We start from the raw sequence: 17,512 nt of genomic DNA on the forward strand, positions 1-17,512 counted from the left end.
TGGACCAACTACTAGAAAAAGGAGCTATAGAGGTTGTGCCTCTATCTCAGGTAACGGAAGGTATTTATTCAGTGTACTTCCTTGTACCCAAAAAGGACTTAACCATGCGCCCTGTACTAGATCTGCGCCCAGCGAACAAATTTGTCAAACCTCAAAAGTTTCGTATGGTGACTCTACAGGAGGTAATCCCCCTGCTTTCAGAGGTAGATTACATGACAACACTGGACATGAAAGATGCATATTTTCATATTTTAATGTTGCCAGCGCACAGGAAATACCTCAGGTTCATGATAGAGGGCAAACACTACCAGTTCAGAGTGCTAACCTTCGGCATAGCATCAGCGCCGAGAGTATTCACGAAGGTACTGGCAGTGGCAGCAGCCCACCTGCTCAGGTTGTCCATCCCAGTATACCCTTACCTTGACGATTGGCTCATAACGGGATTCTAACGAAACATGCTTCTCAAATACCCAAAAGACTGTAGACCTTTTGTTTCAACTGGGCTTCTTCATCAACGAGAAGAAGTCCAGTTTAGACCCCAGCCAGATCAAACAATTCCTAGGGGCTCTAATTCTAACCAAGGACGGCCTTGTCTTCCCTTCCAATGAGAGGGTCCAAAACATGCTGTTTGAGATCCCTCAATATGTGGCCGGTCGAGAGGTGACGGTACGCAAAGCAATGCACTTACTAGGAATGATGGCGTCATGTATTTATTTGGTACCTCACGTGCGCCTGCGCCCAATGCAAGAGTGGCTCAACGGCCAGTGGTGTCAGGCCAGCGGACAATTGGACGATCTAGTGGTGGTCTCGCAGGCCTTGGTTCTCTCGCTACGGTGGTGGTCGATGGAAAACCTGGTAATAGGGAAACCATTTGCCACCCCCGCAGTGGAAGCCACTCTAACCACAGACGCATCCCTCACAGGATGGGGGGGGCTCACCTATCCCATCAGACTGCTCACAGAGTTTGGACTCCGAGCATAGCATCCAAGCACATAAACTTACTGGAGCTACTAGCGGTGTTGAAGGCACTGAAAGCCTTCCAGGCACACCTGCAAGGGAAGACAGTGATGGTCCTCACGGATAGCGCCACAGCCATGTACTACCTCAACAAGCAAGGGGGCACGCACTCACTCTCCAGGACTGTCCAAGATGTCCCAGAACATCTGGAAGTGGGCTCTCAAACACATGTTCCTACTGTCACAACATGTACCAGGGGAACTCAATCTGCTAGCAGACGAACTCAGCAGAGACTTCCCTCTGCCTTCGGAGTACGAATGGCGGTTACACGAAGACATCGTCTTCGACGTCTTCACACAATGGGGATTCCCAGAAATAGATCTGTTTGCAACTCTGTAGAACTCCCAATGCCAAGATTACGCCTCAGGTACCCACAGAACCAATCCAAGGGAACGGCATATCGATACCATGGTCAGGGAAATTTGATTACACTTTTCCCCCCCCGACTCCCCTTCTCAACAAGATAGTGCAGAAGATGTACCAGGAACAAGTTGTCATGATACTGGTGGCCCCTATGTGGGACAGACAGCCATGGTTCACTCACTTGATGGAGATGTCCCTATCTCCTCCAGTGAAACTTCCCTGCCCGTACAACATGCTGTCACAGGACAAGGGCAGGACACTACATCCATGCCCTCAGACCATGAACTTAGCAGCCTGGCTCCTGAGATCATAGAATTTGGACATTTACAACTCCCGCAAGATGTATGGACATTCTCAGGGAGGCTAGAAAGCCTAACACTCGTCACTGTTATTCTAGCAAATGGAAAAGATTTGTCATCTGGTGTAGGGGAGGGAGCATCAACCCAGTTGACTGCTCTCCCACACAAATTGTTCTGTACCTGACTCACCTCAGGCTTGGTGTTTAACTCTATTAAAGTCCATTTAGCTGCACTTTCCGCATACACCACTTCCCAACTTAGTGTCATGGTGGAAAGTCCCAGTTATTAAAGCCTTCATGGAAGGAGTGAACAGGATCCACCCTCCCATAGCTAACCCCGCTCCCGGATGGGACCTAAATGTGGTACTAACCAGGCTCATGGGGTCACCCTTTGAACCCATGCACAAAGCAACACTTAAAGACCTCACTCTTAAGATTGCTTTTCTAATAGCTATCACCTCCATTAGGAGAGTAAGTGAACTACAAGCCCTATCTGTACTAGACCCCTTTGTAACAGTTCACAAGGATAAGGTGGTTCTACGCAGACATCCTAGGTTTGCACCAAAATGTATCTCTAAATTCCATGTCAACCAGTCCATAGAACTACCAACGTTCTTTCAAAATCCTTCAAACTTCGGTGAGAAGAGCCTGCATACACTGGATGTTCACAGAGCCGTGATGTTTTATATGGAAAGAACTAGACCATTGAGAAAGACTAATCAGTTCTTTGTCTCAGTGGCAGCAGGAAGAGAAGGAGATGCAGTCTCAAAATCCACTATATCTAGATCTAGTGTACAATGCATCACTCTCTGTTTCTCTCTCTTGCTAAGAGAGAACTACCCTTCAAGCCAAGAGCACGCTCCACTCGAGGCACCGGGGCTTCCATAGCTTTAATTGCAAATGTCCCTCTTGTGTCCATTTGCAAAGCGGCATCCTGGAGTTCTGTTCACACCTTTACAAAACACTGTCTAGATGCCCACTCTAGATCTGATTCCCAGGTGGGACAAGCAGTATTAAGACATCTTTTTTCTACTGTTCCTTCTCACAACCCACCTCCAACTCCGGGTACTGCTCGCTAGTCTATGCACAGCATGTGATTCTAAGCAGATTAACAAACATCAGAAGACAATGCATTACTTACCGTAAAAGCATTTCTGATGGTTGTATCTGCTTAGATTCACATGCGCCCACCCTTCCTCCCCGCTCGGTTGGAAGGAACATAGACTTTCTTCTATATCTCTTTTCTGTACTCACTCACGTCTAATAGGCTCCCTCAGGGCAGAAAAAATACAAACAGAGGGACCTCGACGCGTGAGGGATTGTGGGTACACTGCACATCACTATAGGGATAGTGTTACAGACACGCCTTGTCGACGTCCCCTTTTCGACTACGAAAAACAAAATGCAATACTCCGCAGTGACCACTGGATGTCGGACTATGCACAGCATGTGAATGTAAGCAGATACAACCATCAGAAATGCTTTTATGGTAAGTAATGCATTGTCATAACCAAGTTTTCTTGGATAAATACTTATTAAATAATGTGTAAGTCAGTTATAAAACATTAATTAGAAGGAGGCCATCATATTATAACACACACATATACTTCAATACTTTTCAAGAGGAGTAAAAGGCAAAGGATATCGGATCATAAAACTACAATTATTCTTAGACAGTGCAAATACTTTGAGTTCACCAGAAGATGCAATTCAATAGGCTAGGCCAAAGTCAATGGGCTAAAGCGGTTCTGGTAGTTAAACTAAAGGGTCACTGCACAGGTTCCTGGAAGTAGTTTGTAAAAAGAATCATATGTTGGGTCACAAGCTGATTAGGCCTGCGAGTTGCAAAAGTTTCAAGCACTTTCGAGAGGCAAATTCTCTGTCTTGTTTTACAGTACCTTACAATGAAGAAAAAGATGCAGTTGTTGTCTTCTGTTCCTGGCAGTTCCTGCAGATCTCGCTGTTCCTGGGCCTCAGTCATGGGGACAAGAGGGAGGATATCAGGGGACTCCTGCACTGGGACGGTCAAAAGCTTGAACTGGCAAACTTCAATTTCAGTGGCTGTTTCGCGTTTCAGCTACCGCACTGGTAACAACGCTGGTCCTGGCTGTCAAGGTGGACTGTCCTTGCTTCTGAGTTCCCACACTAGGCTGAGGGGGGTGGGGGGGGATCCGGCTCGGTCGGTCGGTCTGACGTCGGAGTCCAGAGGATCTTCCAAACGCTTTCGGCCAGCTTATTAGTAACGCACACAAACTGGTGTCCCTCTCCCTGACTATGGTTTCCTGCAGCGCACTGAGGAAATGCAACCAGCTCCGAGATGGCTTACTTGGGAGTTGATTGGTCCTACCAACTGAAAGGGAGAAGTTGTCCTTTGCAGGGCTTCTTTGTCGATGGGAACTTGGCGATTCGGACCTGCAGCAGGGCTTCACTGGGCAAACCAACGTTCCAGGAGTTAGCAGCCGTCCTCTTCAAGCTCTTCTTTGGTTCCTTCGTCCAGTGGTCGACTCTGCCTTTCAAGCCAAGAGACTCTCCTTTTATTCAGTTCTCTCCCATTCATTGAAGCCTAGCTGTCAGTCACCCATCAGGGTGCTGTGGGTCTCCTAGGAGACTAAGCACAGGGAGTTTTGGGCACCTCCCTTCCCACCCTCGTCTTTTGGAAAGTCAAATAAGGCTGCTTGATGGACATAGCGTGGATCTCAACTACTATCCTGGCAGAGGTGATGGCCACAAGGAAAGCTGTCTTCCAAGACAGGAACTTAAGCAGAGCTTGATGCATCAGCTCGAATGAGGTGCCATGGGCCTAGTCAGCACCGAGTTGAGTTCCCATGCTGGGCAGTCCTTTGAACTCCTTTCACTAGCCAGTGCGATCCAAGAGAAGACCATCCTGGAGACCTAGTGCAGTGCGAGATAGCCACCAGATGTACCTTGATGGAGGCGTGCGCCAGCCCTGACTTGGCCAAAGACAAGTACAGAAGGACTTGGGGAGCCGTGACCCTTACAGGGTTAATCTTCTGTGACCTTCACCAAGACTCGAAATGCTTCCATTTGTGTCCGTAACACTTCAGAGTCGACGCCGCCCTGGCCTTGGCGAGGACTTCCCTGCAGTCCGCAGGCAGCTCGTAACCACTAAACTAATGCTGCAGGAGCCATGCCTTCCAGTTCAGCGATCCTAGGTCATGGTGCAGGATTGATCTGCGACCACTGGTAGCTTGACTGGAAAGGACGCAGACATGCTGTGAAGGTCTGAGTACCAGATTTACCTCAGCCACGCTGGCGCGGTGAGGTTCATCTTGCACCGTCCAAGTTGACTGATGACTCGTAGTAGCAGTGGCAATGGAGGGAACGCGTACAGAACAGGCCTCCCAAAGGGTAGGAGAATTCTTCCAACATCCCCGGCTGGGGAAACCTGCTGGCGAACCTCCGGCACTTGGTGTTCGTCGCCTGTTGGGGAGAATTCTCAGAAATGTCCCAATTCCTTCCACCTCGGACGGGCCTCATGGGCCCTCCATTTAAACCTATGCAGACTGTTCCACTGAAGTTCTTGTCATGGAAGACTGCGTTCCTTGTGGGCATCAACTCTGCACGACGGGAGGGTGAGATGCAGGCCCTGTCCTGTAAGCCACCCAATTTACCTTTTCACAACACGAGGCTGGTGCTGTGGATGCACCCCTCCATGTCCAATGTGCCGTCGGACTTTCATCTAAACGAGCTCTTGGTGTTACCTGTGTTTTTAATGACGCCTTTGTCGCCGGCTGAAAGGGCTTTGCACTCGCTGGATGTGGCTAGAGCGCTGAAGTTCTATGTGGACCCCACGAAAAGTGTCTGGAAACAGTTTCAACTTTGTGAACTTACGCCCTGTGAACCATGGCAAGGCCCTGTCCAAGGCTTCCATTGCCAGGTGGCTCTCCGGCTGCATCACTTATTGTCACCGGTTGGCAAACCGACCGTTGCCTGGCCGTCCGAGAGCCCATTCGACCAGAGCGATTGCTGCTACTACGGCGTTCCTGTCTGGTGTGCCCCTGCTTGACATCTGCAGGGCTGCTGCGTGGAGGTCGATGCACACCTTCACGAAATTCTACTGCATCAATAGGGATTCCAGGGAAGAGTCCAGAGTCGGCCAAGCAGTTCTGTGCAACCTGTTCGCTTGAAGGTGAGCCTGGTGAGGAGGTAAGATTGCTTCTGTTGAGCCTTGCCACCTCCAGTGGTTGTGCATATGTGTCCTGCTATGTATTCTTTATTCATGAGCATGAGAATGTGAATCTATGCCAGACCCTATGCTGGAGAAGGAACAAGTTACTGACCTGTAAATGTTCTCCAGCATGGATTCACATGCGAAACCTCCCGCCTACCCCTCTGCAGCTCTTCTCTTGGTCCTACTGCCACTTTACGTGCCACCAAATCTGAAGATGGCTGCCAGAGTAGGGGCTTAGGTAGAGGGCAGTCATTGGCTAGCTGCCGTATGAACCAGAGCTCAGTGATTGGTTGTTAGGAAATATATAGTTCAGAAACAAAACTGATTTTTTTTTTTGTTACTGAGGATCCAGCTTGACAGGGAATATTCATGAGCATGTGAATCCATGTCAGACCTATGCTGGAGAACATTTACAGGTAAGTAACTTGTTTGTTCCTTCTAATCAGAGCTACTGAGGGGGAAAAAGGTATTGCTTACCTGATTCCAGAAAGTCGCTCCAGAGCATTGGAGTGCACGTAGAGGTGTCCAGGGCAACCCCCTCTTGCCTCGGAGTCAAGCCGCTGCTTGTGTCCCTTTTAGCCAGTGCTTTAACAGGGTCTCCAACGTTGGTTAAGCCTTTTTGAATCTTCCTTCCTAGAGACTAGAATGTATCCACAGGAAATGTTCATTTCCTCTGCTTTGCAAGACTTTAAGCTGCTACGAATTGCCTTTTAGTTAGGGTTGCATTTTTGACTGTAATACTTGCTGTACTGCAAAACTGTCTCTTGAACCTGAAGCCATGCTTGAATAACACTAACCAACAGTTTTTCTTCGCTCAATTCACTATCTTTTATGTGTATGCAGACTAAATACAATTATCGTATTAGTTTGTGGGTGACGCAGTATTACCGATAGAACTGTCAAACTGCTGTAACAATTGTATGCGTTCAGCAACTACCCACTAAGAAGTGACCATTTGAAAGTATTATGTCTGTGTGACGGTTTATTGTGATAAGTATTTAACAGTGACTTGTGTAAATATAAAAAATATACATTTATGTATGAATGTTTCTTTGTGCTTTACTTTCTGGGTTCAGTGTATTTTACAGCTCACATATTCCTTTTAAAATAAGCCCGACTGCTCTACCACTATCAAGGTCCTTGAGTAGTACAAAGTGATACTACAAGTGTGGTGGGGGATCTGCGAACCACTGGGATAGTTTACTAAAGTCTTACTTCCAAGTGGGGCCGTAGGAAAACTCCCCTAACACCTGAATCCCTAACTTCCTCTTAAATGTTTTGATTACTTCTATAAACGTTTGTAATAGTTTGGCTTTGCCAGTGCTTATTCGCACAAGTACTCTGAAAGTTGGACACATTTGTTAGATTTACTTGTCCCCTAATACTTGGAACTGATATTGGACCTGAGAGAACCTACCTTCATTTTTTTCCAGCTTCACAAAACTGTATGGAACTTTACTGAACTTTGGGCACAAGGCCTTATACATCTTATAGATGGACATCTGAAGTTGGGATTGTATCTCTGTGGCCCTGTAGTGCTAATACTAATCTGTACCTTCATTTTCGGAGTTTGCTATGCATTTTGCGCTACTACAGGGATTGTGTATATGTATCTGTTATTAATGTTGGGTGATAGTATTAGTTGTTAGTAGTCATGGCCAGAAGTAAAGAAGTATTTTTATACCTTTTTGTCTAAGTGTGTTAATTGACTGTTTCACTGTGTGTGCTCATTTTGGCCCGCTTACAAGCTCACTACCTCTTGAGACTTTGCCAAAACCACTTGCCTTGCTACCCTGAACTGGTTTGGCTACAGCTGCCAGAGTTGTCCCTGTCACAATTCTAGGCTGGCCTTCTATACATCTATTCACCAGGCTAGAGTATAGAAAATCAGTCCTAACAAACACCCGACACTTAAGGGTGGATTGCATTATTTGGAAGGTTTGCAGTTTAAAAGGATTTTTCTTGCCTTTCTTTACTATAACATTTTTGGTCTTCTATTGTGATGTGCACAGACCTTCCATGATGACATGTGGATTCAGGTGGGACATTCTTTTAGACATGCATATTTTAAATTGCAGCATGCATTCACTGAATGTGGCTATTTAATGTTATTCCCCAGATCTGAGGGTTAGAATGATGAGTGTGCTAAGAGTTGTCGGAGTACTAGGATATGTTGATTATGCACTTGCGTTTTTATTGTAATTGCCTGTCCATCACTTTCGCCTCGACTTGATAAGCATGTTTATTTTTGAACTTCAGATAAGCCCTTATCCAACATGAAGATTTTGACAATGGGCAAGCTGTCGAGGAACAAAGACGAGATGAAGGCTCTGATCGAAGAGCTGGGAGGAAAGACGACTGGGACAGCCAGCAAGGCCAAATTCTGCATCAGTACAATTAGTAAGAAAGCCCTTCACTTGTGATCCAACACCTCTTCCCACGTGCACCTGAGATCCATAAGGGAAGAGACACAAACAGGATTGCGTTTTCTTTTCTTTTTTGAAGATCTCAAGAAGATGGTGTTTTCTCAAACCGTATTACTTTTATTTCCAGTGTTGGACACACTTGTGAATCTATTCATTCTTCAACAGATTGCATTCTAGAGCATTACATTTAATTGTCATTGTGCTTTCACACAGACATTTTCAATCTCTAGTTTACAGTGGAGTTCTAAGTTCATTGTACGCTTAATCCTTAGCAGTCTGCAAACCCCTCACCTAAATGCTATTTTGTAACTGGTGCTTGCCCATGTTCTTTCCCTGTCCTTGTGGGTTCATCTGCAACGTGATCTGTGATGGCGCTTTGCTGGGTTTCAAACATTTTTCTTAATTTTCTTCAATTTTAAATGCTTGTTGGAGCATTGATGTCGGACTTTCCCTCCCCTTTTTGGGTTTTTCTTTTGCACCCTTTTACTTGGAGCTACTTTTAACTTTGCCTTGTTTGCTACCTTTCTGTGACGCATGAAAACAGAAGCTAACAGCACTGATTTAATTTTTTGTTTCCTCACCAAACATCCCTGCACAGAGGAAGTAGAAAAAATGAGTAAGAAGATGGAAGATGTCAAGCAAGCCAATGTGCGAGTGTTGTCCGAGGAGTTCCTGAATGATGTCCGCTCTGGGAAGAGTTATCAGGCGCTCCTGACCTTGCACAGCCTGTCAAATTGGGGAGCTGCAGTGAAGGAGGAGCTCACTGAAATGTCAGCAACCAAACCAAAGTCTAGCGGCCCGTCTGCAATAAAAAGCGGGAAAACAAAGGCAGAGAAAGGTAAGCCAAATAACATGTTAGTGGTTTCCTATGCAACTCTGACAACAAGGTAGAATATTGTAATAAGTAAAATAGTGCAGTCCTCGCAATATCTATGATGAAAGAGACAGCCTTCCCCAGCCATTCTAGGCGGGAATGACCTCGGTAGAAGTTTTGTCTTCAGCAGGGATCCTTTGGATTCCCTGCCCAGGCTCCAGAGTGTCTGGAAAGTCAGGAAGCAAGGAAGGAGTACAAAACTCCTTCGCCCTTTGTCTTTTATCTTGCCTGAAATTAACCTACCCCCATTGGGGCGGGGGGGTGAGGGGCTAGCTGTCGTGATTGGACAGCCAGACTGCCCAATGCTGTAAGGGTCTTGATGCTGAAGCCAGAGTCGACCATTGGAAGAAACATTCAAAGGAGGGCGTCTGCAGCCGTCTCCAGCGACTGCCAAGCCGACTGAGTAACTGCTGCAGCTCCAGCCCTTTCTTTGGTGTGACAGGAAATAGTCAGACCAGGCGACGTCCTCCCTTGGACTGGTGGGCCTAACCAGTCTCGAGACAATCTTCAGTTCCAGCTATCCCACGAGGTGCTGAGTGCATGGTTAGATTTTCATTTGTATGCTAAAGCTTCCTCCACTGTGAAACCCCCCCGCACTTTCTGCTGGACTTGTGGATTCTTTTACCATGATTCCCAAGTGAGTGGAAACCACCTTCCCCGCGCACCCTTTCTTTTACTTTTTGTGGGTGTCATTTTGCTGACTCTCCATAGTAAATTTTTTTATATCTTTTTTTCCTATGACTTTATGGGCATCTACATTTATTGCAGTGATGGGTTGTCCTTGGGGCTTCCCTTTTTTAATTTCTCTTGACTTAACTTGTAGAATTACTATTATCAAGGGTAGAGAGGTATTTCCATTTGTTTTGGAGATTTATCATTTTTATACTTCATCCCCTCTCCTACTGAGACCCCCAGCACTTTTTGCTGGACTTCTGGACCTTTTTGTTTCTATCCTGAATGACTGCAGTCTTTTTCCCCTCATCCATTCTTATTTGCTCTGGCTTTTGGAACTCTGTTCTCTGTTGGAACTATTATGAAGTCTGCTTTCTCCCAGAAATGTGATTGTTAACATGTGCCACACTTGCATGGAATTCTCAAGCTTAGCCCGCATCGCATCTAGATAGAAATACGATGGTTAGCATATGCCACACTTAGATGGAATTTCTCAAGTTTAGTCTGCGCCAAATCTAGACAGAAATGTGACTGTTAGCATATGCCAAACTTGGATGGAATTTCAGAAATGTGACTGTTAGCATATGCCACACCTAGATGGAATTCTCAAGCTTAGTTTGCGCCAAATCTAGGCAGTAACATGATTGTTGGCATGTGGCACACTTAGACGGAATTCTCAAACTTAGCCCGCGTTGCATCTAGATAGAAATATGATTGTTAGCAAATACCACACCTAGATAGAATTTCAGAAATGTGACTGTTAGCATATGTGACTCTTAGCATGCACCACACTTAGAATTATGAACCTAGCTTGCGCGGCATCTAGATAGAAATGTGACTGTTAGCATATACCGGGCCTAGATGGAATCCCACAATTGCAAGGACAGCAATGCCAACTAACCAACCAACTAACAATTCCATCCCTCTGCATACACCTCTCAAACTATAACCAAACACAACCACAAACCTTAAACGCAGCAATCCGCACAAACTTCACAACAATGCAACAACAAAACAAACCACACATAGACTTGCACAACAGCACACAACGACTACGGACCATAAAACACCCCAAGCCCAGCCGACGGACCCACCGGGCTGAGGCTGCCAACAGCACATCACTGCTCTCTTGCACTTTTCCAGCTTATTCCTACTAACCCACCCCCCCTCCTCCCCTTTTCAGAGGCGCCAGTGGACCACTTCGGTGGTGATAGTGCGCGGTACAAATGACCTTTAACATTAACATATCTCTTTAAAGGCATATGTGTTTAGCTTTTGCAGCACATAGCACCTTATGTGCAGTGTTGCTGGGAACCCGTGGGTTCACCTTGGAGATTCTTTTACTATCCTCAAGTAACTACAGTTATTAAGGATTGAGGGATACTTTGTAGCCTTCCTAAAAAGTTCTACTCTGAGAGATTAGCACACACCACCTTATGTGGAGTGTTTAGGGGGTACATCATATCCCCTTCTCTCTGCTCCTGCGACTTTTTAGTCACATAGACAACCCTATAGTCATGGCTGGTGGCATTGGACATGTTGTACCAACTATTGTGCTATTTATTTTTCCATACATTGTATTCCATCTCGGTTTTGCACAATATGGTCACCTATGTGCTAACATGTTGGCTCCTTTCTTTTTTTTGTTCTGCCATTTCCATCTTTGTTAGCCATTCTTCTACCATTCTGGGAGGGGAAGAGGTGTCTGTGTCTCATGCCTAGGCTCCATTGTGTCTTGGGAGGCAGGAAGTGGGGGAGGAGTTTTTCACTCAATTACCCCCTCCCCCTTTTTGTCTGCCTGAATGGAACCAGTGCCCATTGGGGGCTGGCGGTCCTGATTGGACAGCCACCTGTCCCTTTCTGTAAACTGCTGAGATCGATTGCCATTGGAGTGTGTGCTGAAACTGAATAAAAGGTGAGGCTCCTGGGGTGAAAGAAAAGTAGACCACTGGAACCTGAAGTAACCAAAGAAGACTAGATATGCCTGCAGACCCTTTGCATCACTGCGCAGCGACCATTTCTACTCTACAGAGGAGCTCCGAAGAGGACGACTTCTTCCCTTTGAGTGATGAAACCAACCAGCCCTTAGACGAACTATAATCTGGCCATCTCCTGAGTTGCTTTGCCTTTCTAGAGCTGCAGACCCCGAATACCAGGAGACATCTGACACAATTGCAGTGCATCGTCTTTGAAAAGCCAAATCCGTCCAAGACTTTTCTGAGCTTCAGGTGAAACTACAGATACACGATCTGACTCATCCAAGTCCCCTCACCAGAGTGCAGGATTCCAGGAATTGATGATTGATCGGGCGAAAACCGTCCTTTGTTGGTGCTGCAAAAAAGGTGGCAAAACGGCAGACTGACCAGAGAAGCTGAATCCGTGCCAAGTGTCCGCTCTGGACTGCTGCGAAGACATCCCTGTCAGACACAGTCCTCCAGTCACCAGAGCGAGGAATCCAGAGACCGGGTCCATCGCTGCTACAGAGGAGAACCCAGCCATGAACATTTCATCTAACCGAAGGTACAGTGGGGTGAGAAGGTATTGCTAACTTTAAACCAAGAATTGGCTCCAGAGTGTTGGATTGCGCTATGAGGTATCCAGGGTGTCCACTCCTACCTATGACCCAAGCTGTCGGCTTGTGTCCCTTTTGAGAGTCCTTTAACAGGGTCTCCAATGTTGTGTTTGCTCTTCTAGCATCTTATCCTAGAGACTGAATGTATCGACGGGAACGTTTGCTGTTCTGCTGCTTCGTAAGACTTTGAGCCCTCTCCAAACTGAGTTTCGCATTGTTAGGAATCTGACTTTAAAAGCTTTAGTTTGCTAAGAAATGCCTCTAGAACCTTAAGCTTTGCTAGTGTATTCCTATGTATGTTGGTTAAGAGATCGAAGTATTTTAAGACATTCCTTGTGTAAATATACTAAATATATATTTTAATATAACTTTAATGGTGTGTTTGGACTACTGTACTAACTGGGTTTAATATAGTTACCTATAGCTCACATCTTTCTCCTATGATAAGCCTGACTTCTCTGCCACTCTACCAAGGTTCCTTGTGTAGTACAAGCTTATACTAAGAGTTGGGGACCAGTATGCCATTGGTATAGTTTTTATGAACTCTTAGCTTAAGTGGACTTTAGGAAAACTCCCTTAACACAGATGCCTTAAAGAGATATGGAGGAAGAAGGGTATTATGGCGATCTTTTCCTCCCCAAGGGCATGTGTGGTAGTAAACTGGGGATACTTGCATTGGTTTGGCCTGAGCAGAGGGACAAGGTTGCCCGCTTTCTCATGCTCTTTGTGCTCGCACTGGACCCTCTAGCCCACAGGCTGAGAGAACTGTAAAATAGAAGGATTTAGGGTCACAGAGAAGATGTACAAAGTTGGACTCTACACGGACAACCTGCTTCTGCATGTGGTTAACCCACTGACCTCTGTGCTGGCTGCGGTTGGGTTGGTCGAACAACATGGCCTGATGGTGGGATTTAAGATTTACAAGGGAAAATCGGTTCTCTTCCCACTGGATAGAAATAGGGACGATGATATGGGGCGTTTCCCTGGGTGTGAAAGTCATCTGGGGAAATGATTCAGTACGTTGGTGTAAATGTCACGAGAGAGCTTTGGGGACTGTACGAAGCTTCGCCCCCCGGCGACTGAAATGGAGAAAGATCTAAAGAAATGGAGCACGCTGACGGTCTCCTGGATGAGGCGCTTGAACACGCTTTAAAAGGGTGGTTCGCCATAGGTCTTTATACCTGTTTCAAATGCTTCCAATTCAGATCCCGACCTGTACTTTACAGCAACCAAGAGAACTCTGCTAAGGTTTATGTGGCAAGGGAAAAAGCCCAGTGTTTCTAGTGTGGTTCGAAGTCTCTAAGGACATTGGGGTGTGGGACTGCCAGATATACACTTGTAATATGACAACTAGGCTTCTCTAGTAAAGAAATTGATTTTGTACCCAATATGTCTTTTGGCTCACTAAGCGCTCTCTCTGCCAGCAAACCATCAGACACAATATGTAGGCTAGAACAACACAAACCCCAACCATGCTAAAAAAAAGGCTTGGCATCCGGGGCTGAGGGTTTGGATGCGGCTGAAGCTGTAGAAAAACAACCACAACAGTGCCAGGCTATTATGCCATTCTATGCAAAAAGGACAAGCATACTCGTCCTTGGCACTATAACACAACAACCCATTTACTATAGGCAAAATTAAAACAATTTAAAACAATTCAAAACCAACTTCCCATTCTCTCTTCTCCTCAAACCAGTCGGCCAGTCCTCATCCCTTGCTCTCTGAAAAATGATATTATGTAACTTGACTGTACAGTGTTTTGAAGTTAAGCCCGCGCACTAGCCACATAGGAGAGCCATGGTTGGCGCAACGACAGCTGCTCACACCCAACACAGATCTCCTGAACCGGCAGACCGTCACTATGTAGCCTCGGTACATGTGATGCAGGAAAGCTGCGCATCTCCATCCAATTGGCGTGAGACAAAATGCATGTTTGAACTTGACCAATCCTGTACAAATAAAACCGAATACTCACAAATGCAAGTCACTATTAGAAGCCCAGCCTGGGAGGTGCAAACATGTATATAAACGAGGTTCAGAAGTACCGAAGGTGTTTGATGGAGTATGAGAGAGTTTGGGGTGAGCTAGAGCGCAGAGGTTATTAGAAGAGGTGGTTGGAAAAACTGGGAGTGGAGAAGCAAGAGACGGTTGAAGAAAGGAGGGAAGTAGTGAAGGAGGAGTTGGACGAACTGGAGAGGAGGGTTAGAGGAATATCAAAGGGGTGTAGATGTAGTTAAGTGCTTCAGAGGAGGGCTGGAGAAAAATCAGAGCAGGAGGTGATAGAAAGAGGTGTGAAGCAGGACTGGAGTATTATGAAGATGGCGGTGAGAACATTTAGAACGGAGGGGCGGTGGAACATTAGTATGGAGGAGAAGAGATTATTTCTTGACAGGAAGATGAGACTGCAGGAGGTTGGAGAAGGGGTTAAGACAGAACCCCAAATCTTAGAGGACGAGAAGTTAGTGAACCCTGAATCTCAGAGGGGCACACTAGTGGTTGGGGAATGACAAAATGGCGAGGCATCAAGGAGGTGCTTGAAGAAAGTAAGAGAATGGGGAAGAGGGTCTAGAACAGAGTCCGATAGGAACAAGAATGTTGTGCGGCATGAAGGAGAGAGTGGGTTGGTGCGCAGCAGTACCAGGACTCTTACAAAAGGAGGTGGTCAGTGTCCTAGAATGACAGCCAGTAAACAACCTATGGTGGGCCTTCCCTTCTGGTAACCCAGGGCCATGCTGCTTGATATATATATAGGAGTTTTGTTGACTCTATCTACTGCTCTGCCAGATAGAGGTCTAACACCGCCAGACCTAAGAAGACGAGCCATTCTCACACTTCACGCACAATGGACAAGAAGACCCCTCGAGGAACACCAGAGTGTGGGGTACATTTACCAGCCCAGCAGAACTCCCCATGCACCACCAAGAACAAGAATAATGGCTGCGCTGGCTCTGCTGAACAAATGGGGTGAGATGGAACATAAAACACACCGAAAAGGGCTGCATTTATTTTCTGCATGTGCACCAAATAGAAGAATTCAAAAGCAGCTTGGCTCAGTGCTGGTATGCTGCCAGATCAAGACTTCCAACTGAAAGAGAAAATGTTCTGCATTTAAAATGACTTTATGCTGGTGCCATTTCCATTTTTCAAAATTAGTTTGGTTCCAGTAAAACACATCTATGCCCATCCATCTTCCGGATGAATACCATCAAAGGAGGGGCATTCCTCCCGTAAAGGCATTGCGTGTCAAGTAGAAACTGTGAAAGAGCCGAGAAATTTATTTCAGGCCATATCTTTACTCTTCCAACAAAGTAACATAGGCAAGAATCTCTCTCTCTCTCTCTCTCTCTCTCTCTCTCTCTCTCTCTCTCTCTCTCTCTCTCTCTCTCTCTCTCTCTCTCTCTCTCTCTCTCTCTCTCTCTCTCTCTCTCTCTCTCTCTCTCTCCCTCTCTCCCTCTTTCCCTCTTTCTCTCTTTCTCTCTTTCTCTTTCTCTCTCTTTCCCTCTTTCTCTCTTTCTCTCTTTCTCTCTTTCTCTCTCTTTCTCTCTTTCTCTCTCTCTTTCCCTCTCTTTCCCTCTCTTTCCCTCTCTTTCTCTCTCTTTCTCTCTCTTTCTCTCTCTTTCTCTCTCTTTCTCTCTCTTTCTCTCTTTCTCTCTCTTTCTCATGTCAGTTTCAAAGAACCCTTGTTTTGAACAGATTCCTGTGTATTAGAAATTGACCAGAGCTAAGGAAATGTTCAGAATAAAGATGCGAGGAAAATCGCATTTGTAAATGACCAGGGAAAGTAAAATGAACCCGTGTTGAACTGCTCTGCAAAGCAGCGAGTTGATATTGTCCAGGCTCAATGGAAATAACACTGTAACATGCCCTGAAACAAAACTATATATTTTGGGAAGAAAAGCTGCTAAAATAGAAGTAAATTGTACTCTGGGTAGTTTATTTTTTCCCACAAAAAGAACTTCAACATCATGGCTAGGTCCATAAATTGCTGTCAAACCAGCCTTTGCAAAGGCAGGCACTTCTAACATGACAGCCCCATGGGAAAGGAAGTTCCTTTTCCACATGAAAGGCCCAGAGGTGTGGGAAGTGGCAATTTCGTCAGACGGAGCAGCATTGCTGCAGCCTGGGACAATGGACAGCCCTGTCACTGAAGTGTGAATTCCTATGACACCTCTCCTCAGCTTCAACTGCCTAAGATCAAAGGAGTCATGGCAACCTCAGTTCAAAGCTGACCAGAGCATGACATTTGGCTGGGGGGTTGAAAGGACTGCCCACTTTGGGGAACAAAGCCAGCCCATAGGATTGAAAAGACTACATCTTTAGACATTTATGTCAGTAATCTAAAGAAACAGTAATGTAAAATTTTGACAGCTTGAATGTAATTTTTGCACCATGAAAATAAGATGTTGATCTTTCTAGCATGTAGGGGGCACAAATGCCAATAGAATGACATTTCTGGGAAAATTGTACATGGTACAGTTATGGGAATTAAATGCAAATATGTCCGACATTGATAAGCTTCAGGGTACCTATTTGTAGATTTTTAGGGGAAATATTGCCAAAATGACTAAACGGCATAGTACAAACTTGGGGTTTGGAGTAGTATGCTCCATGTGAAATATGGTATTTGCCTATCTAATTTTTATAAGGGTGACCGTTCTAAATAAGTGTTTTGCTCCATAACTGATTTTGTAAAAAGTAACTGGTATAACAAAGCAGCTCATAAAAACACTTAAAAATAAGTCCCTTCAGTTCAATCTGCTTACAGGGAGGCGGCGACATCCTCAGGCTCACCTATCCCATCTTCGAGGTATGTCCAGCTTAGTTCTGGCCACATAGTAAAAATCCTCTGTCATCCGGCCTATATAAGAAGGGGACATTCAAAAGTAAGGACATTCAAAAAAATCCAGCATTCAAAATCCAACACGCAACATCCAGAGATCCAGGCATTTCACATTTATCCTGCAAGATTCCAGTGCCAGGCCAGGGGTAGCTGATCCTGATCAATGCAGTACTTCCTATCCAGGCGGAACCACTATCCAGATTAAAACCTACACAAATCCCAATAATTCAGGGAGAAAGGAGGAAAGGCTGCAGAACC

The 17,512-nt window shown here is 45.7% G+C and overlaps 1 protein-coding gene across 1 annotated transcript in view; it reads left to right on the forward strand.

Annotated features, from left to right (window-relative positions):
* Nucleotides 1-17,512, forward strand: part of PARP1 (poly(ADP-ribose) polymerase 1) — a 921,075-nt gene that overhangs the window by 410,384 nt on the left and 493,179 nt on the right. Inside the window, exons 9-10 of the mRNA XM_069608683.1 lie at nt 8,130-8,270; nt 8,895-9,134. Coding sequence (XP_069464784.1) covers nt 8,130-8,270; nt 8,895-9,134 — 381 coding nt within the window. The remainder of the gene's footprint in view (nt 1-8,129; nt 8,271-8,894; nt 9,135-17,512) is intronic.

The sequence above is a fragment of the Ambystoma mexicanum genome, chromosome 4q (genome assembly GCF_040938575.1).
Source record: "Ambystoma mexicanum isolate Mex_15411 chromosome 4q, UKY_AmexF1_1, whole genome shotgun sequence".
NCBI lineage: Eukaryota > Metazoa > Chordata > Amphibia > Caudata > Ambystomatidae > Ambystoma > Ambystoma mexicanum.